The sequence below is a fragment of the Oncorhynchus kisutch genome, linkage group LG6 (assembly GCF_002021735.2).
Source record: "Oncorhynchus kisutch isolate 150728-3 linkage group LG6, Okis_V2, whole genome shotgun sequence".
Taxonomy (NCBI): Eukaryota; Metazoa; Chordata; class Actinopteri; order Salmoniformes; family Salmonidae; genus Oncorhynchus; species Oncorhynchus kisutch.
The window spans coordinates 82,830,686-82,842,022 of NC_034179.2; the positions used below are offsets into that span (position 1 = coordinate 82,830,686).

Genomic DNA, 11,337 nt, shown 5'->3' on the forward strand with positions numbered 1-11,337 from the left:
CAGCCAATGGTTAGCTGCTCAGATAGCTGATGCTTAAAGTTAGTGAGGGAGATATAAGTCTCCAACTTCAGCGATTATTGCAATTCGTTCCAGTCATTGGCAGCAGAGAACTGGAAGGAAAGGTGGCCAAAATTGGTGTTGGCTTTGGGGGTGACCAGTGAGATATACCTGCTGGAGCGTGTGCTACGGGTGGGTATTGTTATGGTGACCAGTGAGCTGAGATAAGGCGGAGCTTTACCTAGCATAGACTTATAGATGACCTGGAGCCAGTGGGTCTGGCGACGAATATGTAGCAAGGGCCAGCCAATGAGAGCATACGGGTAGCAGTCCCTCCATTTTAAAACAGCTGTGACTATTTTCTGTCACCAGTCTCTGCATCTTCCTGAACAGCTCTGTGACCTGATTTCCACCTGGTCCACTCTTCATGTTGAGGCAGTGATACCTATGACTGCATTTCTCCACCAGCCACAGTGGGGCCGTGCCTCCTCTCTTGACTTGCTGCTCCATGTGCAGGTGTCCAGGCCAGTCACTGCAGGTGAAGACGACCATACAGTGACTCCACACTCTCTCACTGAGGAGGGCCAGGTGCTCCTCTACAGCCCTGCGACGCTTCTCACAGAACACTGAGTGTGCCTCAATGACGATAAGGAAAATATGGGGTCCCGGGGTGGACAGAGAGACACTGCGCACTATCTCCCTTTTCACCAGCTGAGGCGTGTCCTGCACCCTGAAGTCACACCACCAGCCAGGTGTGTCCACCACAGTAACCCACCCACCTGCCACCTCTCCCACCCTCCTAGAGCACGTAGTCCGCTCCTTGATGACAAACTCCTCCCTGTCCAGCAGCACATTGCCTACTTCGCTCTTCCCAGAGTTTCTGCCGCCAAGAAGGACAACTTTCAGGTCTGAGAGACACACAAACAAGAGACGTGAGAGTTACTGTTCATGCTAGTGCACATTTTGTGTTAAACTGCCTGACATTAGGCTTCCATTTTAAAGGGACTGTCATTCCCACAATGATTAACGAATAAATTGTTTAAAAAAACACACACGTACAGTCACAAGTACATACACAAACACACACACTTATAGTCACAAGTACATGCACAAACACACACACTTATAGTCACAAGTACATACACAAACACACACGCGTACAGTCACAGGTACACACACACTTATAGTCACAAGTACATACACAAACACACACACACACGTAGTCACAAGTACACACACAAACACACACACACGTAGTCACAAGTACACACACAAACACACACACGTAGTCACAAGTACACACACAAACACAAACATGTACAGTCACAAGTACATACATAAACACACACACACTTATAGTCACAAGTACAGTGCATACACAAACAGACACAGATAACATGTAGCTGTGTGTGTATTACGCCACTATGAAACTACTGATAACGTGGTGTATTGACCACTTGATCAGATGTCTGTCACATGTTGCACACAGTATGTACCTACCACACACAGTATGTACCTGCTACACACAGTATGTACCTGCCACACACAGTATGTACCTGCTACACACAGTATGTACCTGCTACACACAGTATGTACCTGCTACACACAGTATGTACCTGCCACACACAGTATGTACCTGCCACACATAGTATACATACAGTACATGGGGATATCATAAAAACATTAATAGTTGCTATAAGTAATGTAATGTTGCCAAGAAATATCAGTACACGCACCACATTGATAGAAGAGGGCAGTTAATCATCTTAACTTACATTAAACTGGCCATGTTAGGGTTAGAGTAATACTTTTACACTGATTGATGCTAAAGTTATTAAAAACAACTTCACAAGCCATGTGTAAATTGTCCTTTATATACAGTACAACCTTTTTCTAAAGTTGATATGTAAGACAATTGAGATGAAAAAACTTACCACATGTTGATGAATCTTTGGTTTCCATTTCTCTTGATCTTAAGCTTTATCTGTGCTTAGTTTCTCTCCAAAATTGTTACAATCCAACTCATTTTAGTCATCATGTCAATGCCCAATAAGTCATTTTACTTCTAGCTTACAACAATTTCCTGAAAGACTGGGGTGTAGCTTTTACTCTGAAGGGAGTGGACACTTGCCTTGATGACTTGTGATGTCTTTATGAGTCTGAAGGTGGGCAGTAATAAGCAGTAATAATGGTATGTTTAAAACCAAATGGGAAGATGGTAATTACGAGTTGTGAAGTTGTAAATATGAATTGAATGCATGAGAATAAACTGAGAATAAAAATGGGTTTAGTAGAAAGCATATTATTCAGTAGACATCTCTATCGGTCCTAGACTATGGCGACATCATCTATATAAATGCAGCTGCCACTTCATTAAAGCTGTTAGTTGCAGTTTATAATAGCGCACTGCTATTTATTACAGGCGACAATTTTAGTACTTATCACTGCCTTCTCTACTAGAATGTTGGTTGGCCCTCTTTAATGTCACATAGGTTGATATATTGCTATGTCTTAATTTATAAAGCTCTTTTACAAAAAGACCCACTGTACTTAACATCATTCCTAAACTTTAGACATACAAGCTACCACACCCGGTTTCAGGGATGGCTAACTCTGGAAATTCCTTTAGTCTCTACTGAGTTTTCTTGCACCTTAATTGTGGAACAATTGGTCTCTAGGCCAATTCAGAAAGCTGATTGAGGACCTTATTACAGATTAATGTGTTTGTTTTTTATGACTGTGTTTTTCTTTCTGCTTGCATTTTGTATTTTGATGTGTGTATTTTCTGTAATTTATGTAATTCAGGGCTAATCTGTAAAATTAACCTTGGTCTCAGTATGACTCACTAATAAAATAAAGGTTAAATAAAAAAAATCTACTTCTGAAAATGCTGGTATCAAGGAAATGTCCTTAGTAGGTGATGTCAGAGTTCAGCATGTGGGAGAAGTTGGAGCTCAAGGATGACAGACGAGCTTCCCAATAGTAATTACCAGTTGGAGGGCCATTCAACTGGACTTTTACCAGTCGTATATGTGGTAAATACTACTTCCCCACTTGGTTATGAATGCAGCATAAGTAAGGAGCCAGCCATTTATTGCAGTTAAAGAGACATCAACAAGCCACTCCTCTGAGTCAGCATACCTTGCAAAAGTAAAACATAAGGAAGAAAAATACCCTACTTTATGACATGACTCATCCGTCTGAGTTTGTCATCTGCCCAGCCCACCATTGTCATTGATGCAGTACACCTGTACAGTCTTATGTTGACTTGCCCATTACTGAGAGGCAAGTATATACATCATGTTGTGAAGCATGTCTTAATTGATTGGTGCAGTTTGATTCCGGTAGGTAAAAACTGCAATCTTGCATACCAAACATTAATTTTGACAGCATTCCTAGAAAAAAAATGGCAAACTACGCAATGGACAGACAATTGTCCATTGTTTTCAAATACTGCTACTGCAATTGATTTTTGCTACAAAGTTGGAATGTTCATTGCAGTGTCACCAATAACGACCCAAACCTCACCTATATGTCTATAGTAATTGCCATTCAAACAGATTATCAATAATCTCAAAGAAGGGAAGAAGAAAGTGAAAGGATGGATGCATTTCAAAAGTATTGGAACAGGTCCCTGCTAGTATTTTCTTCCTGCTTTTTCTCGCTCCTCCCACCTCCCAATCAACAGCATTTCTCTGTTCATACGCTTTAGCTAGCTATGTCGCCTTTTTAGCATCTGTGTTACACAATCGTGTCTTTAGGTCAAACCTGAATCAGCTTATCGAGAAGAAGGAACTAGCAAGCTAGCTAGTTTCTTCAACAGCCATGGGTGTGCAAGTCAAAGTCGAATACTGGTATGTTTATATTCCATTTATTGGATTATTCCCATTTTTTTTAAGCAGCTCCAATGCCTTAGTAGCTACCAGCTCGAACTAGCCACCTTCATAGCGCAGAGTACCCAGTCTTTTATTATGAAACGGGCTATGTTTTATGCTAGCTAACGTTAGTTGATGAATGTTTACCTTAGACATTGCTTGGACATTTTCCCCCAACTACTTTAGAGTTAATTATTCATCACCAAGTCGTGTTTTTGTTTTGTCGTTGTCTTTAGCGGTGGATGAGGGTACGGGCCCCGCTATCAGGAGCTCGCGCGGGTTGTCACCGCGGAATTCACTGAAGCGGAAGTGTCGGGCTTCGTAGGAAGGCAAGGTAAGTTGGTCCTTTCCACAGCATACTACAGACAATACAGGTACGTACAGTGTTGGTAAGTACACTAATACTGTGAAGCATTTTGACATTTTGTTACATGTTCTTTCGTCTGTAGCTATATACTCACTGGACAGTTTATTAGAGAGGTGTGTGTCACCTTCATGCCAGGTTAGTGCAAAGGGTGAGTAAGTAATGACAGTGGCAGTGATGGGAGCTCACTGCCACACGGACCCCCCTTTGCCTCCAGAACGTCCTGAATTATTTGGGGGAATGGATTCTTCAAGTCGGACACATTCCAAAGGGATGTTGACCTACACTGATGCAATGGCATCATGCAGTTGCTGCAGATTGGATCGTGGTACACCACCGCAATCAGCCTGTACCATTGACACCAGGCAGGATGGGTCCATGGACTCATGCCGCTTACGCCAAATCCTGTTTCTGCCATCATCATAAAGCAACGGTCGCGTGCCCACTGGAGATGTTTCTTCTTGTGTTTAGCTGGTAGGAGTGGAACCCGGTGTGGATGTCTGCTGCAACAGCCCATCCGTGACAAGGATCGGTGCGTTCTAAAATGCCATTCTACACACCACTGTTGTACTCGGACATTATTTGTCTGTTTGTGGCCCGCCTGTTAGCTTGCACGATTCTTGAAATTTTCCTTTGACCTCTCATGAATGAGCTGTTTTTGCCCACAGGACTGCTGCTGACTGGATTGTTTTGGTTTGTGGCAACATTCTGGAGAACCTAGACACTGTTGTCGTTGAAAAGCCCAGGAGGCCGTTTCAGAGATTCTCAATCCGATGTGTTTGGCACCAACGATCATACCGCACTCAAAGTCACTTGGGTCACTTGTTTTGCCCATTTTTCTAACATCCAATTGCACAGCAACTGAATGCCTGTGCCGGTCTGCATGCTTTATATAGCTAGCCACGGCCACATGACTCACTGTCTGTAGGAGTGAACCATTTTCTTGAACAGGGTGGTGTACCTAATAAACTGCCTGGTGAGTATGTTTCTACCATATTCTCAGACTACATTGTTTTCTTTGATTTTATGCTTTTTTGTTTCTGCAGGCAGTTTTGAGATTGAGATCAACGGGCAAGTAGTTTTCTCCAAGCTCGAAACAAGCGGCTTCCCATATGAAGACGACGTAAGTTGTTAACTTCTTACAAGGCTGTCATTTTAATGTCTGACACACTGTGTGTGTCAACTGCCAATGGCTACCCCCAATGACACAATATGTCTTGTCCCCATGCAGATCATGGATGCTATACAGAAAGCCCATGATGGCAAGCCAGTGGAGAAGATCACCAAGAGCCGCCCGCCTTGTGTCATCCTGTAGATCTCCTCTCCCTCTATTCTCCAACCCTGCCCTCTCCTGACAGCAGCATGCTGAAGACAGGACAGTGTGCATCCATCACTGCCACTGTCATTACTCACTCAGCCTTTGCACTAACCGGGCATGAGGGTGACACGAAACTCTCGTGTCGAAACTACACTAGCAGAGTTGGACTAAGACCACTGTCTTTGATTTAGAGTACAACCTGTCATAAGGTTTTGTTGTGCCTTCTCTCTCCCCTCTCTCTCTCTGCTCATATTGAGGTGTTCCAGGACTTATATGATTACTGTAGCCCAAAGCTGAAAGTTTATAGTATGATGACCCCAGTCCTGGCAGATTCTATGTTATGGGATCAGAGAAATGGAGGAGACCGTAAGATCGAGGGGCAGACTGGTTGAGGGGAGCACTCTATTTTTTCCCGAAAGCCTCATTGCCTGGCAGACAGTTACTGCCTGATTGTTCTAATTCCTCTCAAATAATACAGCACCATCATTGGCCAGACATAAACAAAGTTTTGATGAACGTAAAAGATAAATGTTATTGAGTACCAAAAGCAAGAAGGGAAGGAGCTCAATTATTTTCAGCCCTCTGTGAAAATAATTCTATCACCTAGCTCTAAGCATCATAAGCCCTGTTTCACAACATGTATCCTGTACCCTACTATGATGATGAATGTGCTGCTTGAACCTGTCAATGCAATATTTGTCAATGTATTTAATAAGATGTGTTCTAAAGTGGAGACACTTTAATCAAGGTTGAAGCTTAGACTTTTAATGTTTTTGTTCAGTTCTGTCACTACAACTTTTATGTATCTTTAAACGTCGGAACTTGGATTTAATCCGTTTTTTTTTCTTCAGTTATGTCCATCTATAGCTAATCTGCCTGGAGCATTCCAGGCTGTGTCTTTAACTGTGAACTATATCTCTGTTTTGAACTGTTCTCTTTAGCCGGAACATGAGAAACACCGTAGTAACCAAACCTCTTGTGAATTTGCAATTGTATACTGCCACTGAATCATAGATAATGCATTTTCATTGACTCAGTGGCTTTTATATATGATCAGCTGAACTATTAGTAGAGCTGACCTTGCAGGTAGATAAATCCTAAGTTGTTTTGAAAGCCATCTCTCACTGGTCTGTCTATCACTAACGACACCTCATCACCCCCTGTTTATGCGCACAGTTTATTGAATATCATCTCTGAATACTGTTTTTTTCTGTTGCCCAGGGCTGTCAAGTATGATACCCATTAGGAGAACTTCTATCACAAAATAAAGTTATGGATTATTTAACTCTATAAATATGTTAGTATTGTCTTAACGTGTCATGCTCAAAACTACTTAGCATGTTTTTTCTTCTCTTTTTTTCACTTCTGTAATAACTACTCAACTCCATTAGAATGGAGAACATGTCAGTTCTAAAGGGCTATGTACCAACATATTACCATATTATTAGAGTATTGGCTCATTCACAGGTCTGAACTCTCCATACAGTACATCCCCATGGCAACATAGCACCTCAGGTGTGTTACTCAGGTCTCAGTAATTACTCACTTGTTGATGCTCACATCCAGACATCGAATGCCACTGTCATGTGATCATTCTATAATGGGAACAGCTGTAGGCTACACCCACGCTGTAATGTCAACAGAGCCAGCCATGACAACTGCAGTAGGAAGAGAAAAGCCTTTGGAGCAAGAAGCATCTTGGTACGTTTCATACATTGCACCTGCATTGATCAAACCCAGCTGACTGGCTAAAGTAAAGTGTGTCTGAGTTTTTCTTCCTGTATTGAATGTGTTAAGCAGGTTTGTGGTCAATTTTAATTAATTCGATTCAGGAAGTAAACTGAAATTATAAATCCACATTGAATCGATGTTCAGGGCAATTGGAATTTCCATTTCAGTTTTCTTCCTGAATTAACTGGTGTTCAGCTCAAAATACCAGTGCCATCAAGCTAGCTATGTACTTCTGTTAACTGAAATGTTTCCAAGTCACTGTAGAATAGATCCTCTCAGATATGACATTTTGTGGAGGTGTTGTTCCTGCATGTTATGGTATTGACACTACACACATGGAATCCATTACCCTGCCCAGCTATATTATTGTCTCAATACACGTTTCAATATTTTCCTAGAACTTATCCATTACTAAAGAACAGGATATTATTGTCTCAATACACATTTCAATGTTTTCCTAGAACTTATCCATTACTAAAGAACAGGATAGAAACTTCAAATAACTTAGGATGATGAGCCTTTGGTGTCTCGATTGTCAATGGTTTTTATTTTTGCAATGTTTTATTGTTTTACATGAAAAAACAGTTAACTATCGTGTAGTAACTTTCCTGTTTCAGTTGATCACTGGCCCATCCTTACCTGGGACAGTAAAGATGTAATCCAATATACCCTCTTAGATTCATAACTAAGGAGGCAGGTTACGATTGCTCCTATTGTATTTTCATATTGAGGTTTCTTACTCCTCCAACCTCAGTCAAAACACCTTTACATCAGCAAAGCACAATCAAGAAAGGAGTGAGGAGAAGAATCTGGGTCAAAAGCCATGGGTGTGGTGCAGATCAGAGTGGAGTACTGGTAGGTTTATGTTCATTTATATTTGGGAGGATGCGTTTGTTTAACAACAAAGCCGGAAACTGGAAGTCATGGAACATTTCCATTATGCAAACTATGGAAATATGGCAACTGCCATATCTTTTAATACTCAGGTTGAGTCTGTATGTTGTATGTTTTTATGCCGTTTTAATTATTCATCATAGTTTTGGTTTTCTATCACTGTTTCAGTGGCCAATGAGGGTACGGGCCCCGCTACAAGAAACTTCAGCAGGCTGTCGCTGTGGAGTTTCCTGGAGCGGAGGTGTCAGGCTTTGTAGGACGAAAAGGTCAGCTGGATAACCAATCACATGTATTTTATAAAGCCCTTTTTACATCAGCAGTTGTCACAAAGTGCTATACAGAAACCCAGCCTAAAACCCCAAACAGCAAGCAATGCAGATGTAGAAGCACGGTGGCTACAGTGAAATGTATTGTTGTAATATTTACCTATTCTTTTTGGTAAAATACCAGTTTTCATACCTGTTTTGTGTATGTATCCATCAAGGTTAAACCTACATTTGTTTTGAGGAGAAGTGTGATGCTGTTGTTTCTGCAGGCAGCTTCGAGTTGGAGATCAACGGGGAGCTGGTCTTCTCCAAGCTGGAAACAGGTGGCTTCCCCATGGAAAAGGATGTGAGTACTGGAAGCTTTCTCCTCTGAAGTTGCAGAACTGTCAACTTCAGCCAGTTTGTTTACATCACTGAAATTGACACAAATGTTTTGAAATTGACACAAATGGTCTCAACAATGTGTATGCCCCTTCAGGTCAGGGACGCTCTCCAGAACACCTATGATGGCAAGCAAGTGGAAAAGTGGACCAGAAATCGCCCACCTTGTGTCATCCTGTAGATCTCAATTCCCTCCATCCTCTGTTATCACTCAGACCAATGCTGCTGTCTGTCACCACTCACACAGCAGAGACTCCTTTCTGTTCCTTCTCTCTCTCTGCTCCCATTGAGGTGTTCCAGGACTTTATATGATTACTGTAGACCAAAGCTGAAAGGTTTATAGTATGATGACCCCAGTCCTGGCAGCTCCTATGTTATGGGATCAGAGAAAGGGAGGACATGGGAAGACTGGTTGGGTGGAACTTCCTTATTCCAGATCTTCTATGCCTATCTGTTTATAGCACCATCATCAGGCATATAAACTAAACTATCAATTTGAGCTGCTGAAGCCTGTCTCGCGTTGTGTTACTGTGTATTGATCTCCCATATTGCAACTGATGCTTTGCAATTAGCTTTAAGTAGAGCTGGTCAAGTGAGTAGATGAATTGCTAGTTATGGTAATATAGGCCACCACCCACTGGTCTGTCTGCTACACTAACGAGACATCAGCCCATGTTCATCACACGCCATTTGAATTATCATCGCTGAATACTGTTATTGATTGCTGATGACAATGTTTGATACCCACTGGGAGGACTTCAATCTCAAAATAAAATCAAATTACATTGTTTGTTTTCTTCCTAATTGTTGTCCTGTTCAGAACCCAGGCTTTACTGGCAACACAGGAGGGAGGAGGAGACCGCAACCCATACAGACACTTGTTTTCACTGAGGCACATTTGTACACTAGAGGGTGACACAGGCTAAATCTTTTGCCTACAGTTTTATATTACTTGCCATACTCAACTCAGCGTTAAAAATTCCTATTCTGTCAAGTGATATTTGCTGAATTAGTTTTCACATTTATCTGACTTCTACAGTATGTTCTGTGTAGTGCACTGTCTGTTGAATTCCTTTTGCTTGGTTGATGGTTTTGCACTTTGGCCCTTTATGAGTTTCTGCTCCTTGGGTGGTAAGTGGCTGACACTGGCTAGGTGGGTCCAGGGTACAGGCTCTGGTAAGGAGTGATAATTCATGCAAGCCTGCTTGCTCTATGCCAGATAGAGCCTATCGTCTCAGTCTATGAGCTCCAAAGTACTGTCACTGTCTCTGCCGCCCATTTTGTGCCACACAATTCCCCCATCAGAACTTTATGAATTGAAGCATTCAACATTAGCATTGTGTAATTCATATATGATTGGGTTGCCATGATAATATTTGCAATTTTTGTTATTGGTTTGTCATGATTTGTTAGAGGAGATTCCCTCCTGCATCGGTTTCGATCAATTATGAAGCTAGTAAGTGACTGTATGTCACAAGAAGGATGCAACCAACAGCCTCTTTAGTTTGTCAATATTGTAGCTAATGCCGGGAATACAGTGTTCCTTGCGGGGATTGAACCGAGGACACCATGACTCCCAAGACAAACAACCCCAAGAGAATAACGTCCTCATCTATGTTCTGCATATTACGTACGATAATGCTAAAGAGGTACAGTACAGGGGCATATGGACACAGCAGATGGACCTCCACTATTTATGATAACCGCCCGTGCCATAGCAAAATTGCTATTTTCTCTATCCCTGTCCGTCTCTCTCTCTCTCTCTCTCTCTCTCTCTCTCTCTCTCTCTCTCTCAGGCTTCTCCCCTTTTGATTTGTCCTATTATTTATTGTTTTCTCAGTAATTCAATAACTTTGATACTCCCTCAACTAGACACACTATTGTCATTCCCAGAATGCTTCAGCTCCTGCTTATAACATTTAATTTACATATACATAACATAAAAGGCTGATCAGATCACATGTTCACAATGAGTATATTACAATACCGTTTAGCTCTGAGACAGGTGCCATAAATGGGAAATAGCATAGGTGCTATAGTAAATGGGGAAAAATTGGGAATGCAAAAGCCCAAGTGCAGTAAACATCTAGAGCCCTGAAGTTCAACTTGAAGCCTTCAAGACAGTTCCACTCCATTTTTTCATTGTTCCCCTCTAATAAGGGACCGATTAAGACCTGGGACACCAGGTGGGTGCAATTAATTATCAGGTAGAACAGAAACCCATCAGGCTCCAGACCTCATAGGGTAAGAGTTGAGTACCCCTGCTCTAAAGTCAACACATGGGTGTGGTCCACTGCTTATCTAGTAACCCCTCTGTCATGAGCATGGATGAACACACTGTCATATTTCTAATGTCCAATTCATGCTTTTCACAGATTGATTCAGCATTAATTGACTACTGGCAAGAATGGTGGTGGTGCATCAATAACATTCGCGTTTAAAGTAACAACATTTGTTGAGTGGTGACAGGGGATGTTATTGATTTCCTCAAAGTTACCTCGCCCCAAAAAA

The 11,337-nt window shown here is 41.8% G+C and overlaps 1 protein-coding gene and 2 pseudogenes across 2 annotated transcripts; 2 read left to right on the forward strand and 1 right to left on the reverse strand.

Moving 5' to 3' along the window:
* Positions 1–232: 232 nt before the first annotated feature.
* Positions 233–3,646, reverse strand: LOC116374494 (GTPase IMAP family member 9-like). The gene is made up of 2 exons (XM_031827971.1): positions 1,932–3,646; positions 233–905 (listed from the first exon to the last, which is right to left on the reverse strand). The coding sequence occupies exons 1-2, from the start codon at positions 1,957–1,959 to the stop codon at positions 250–252; spliced, it is 684 nt and encodes a 227-aa protein (XP_031683831.1). The 5' UTR covers positions 1,960–3,646; the 3' UTR covers positions 233–249.
* Positions 3,647–3,648: 2 nt separating this feature from the next.
* Positions 3,649–6,844, forward strand: LOC109879588 (migration and invasion enhancer 1-like; annotated as a pseudogene). The gene is made up of 4 exons (XR_004210454.1): positions 3,649–3,851; positions 4,109–4,206; positions 5,283–5,359; positions 5,468–6,844. The product of XR_004210454.1 is annotated as a migration and invasion enhancer 1-like (transcript).
* Positions 6,845–7,136: 292 nt separating this feature from the next.
* LOC116374495 (migration and invasion enhancer 1-like) lies at positions 7,137–9,616 on the forward strand (annotated as a pseudogene).
* The last annotated feature ends 1,721 nt before the right edge of the window (positions 9,617–11,337 follow it).

What these genes read in the sequence shown, in the direction of transcription:
- LOC116374494 (XM_031827971.1), bottom strand. Translation starts at nt 1,959, where the DNA reads ATGGAAACCAAAGATTCATCAACATGTG. An exon ending in CAAAGATTCATCAACATGTG is followed by an intron (nt 906 to 1,931) that starts GTAAGTTTTTTC and finishes TGTGTCTCTCAG; the next exon opens with ACCTGAAAGTTGTCCTTCTT.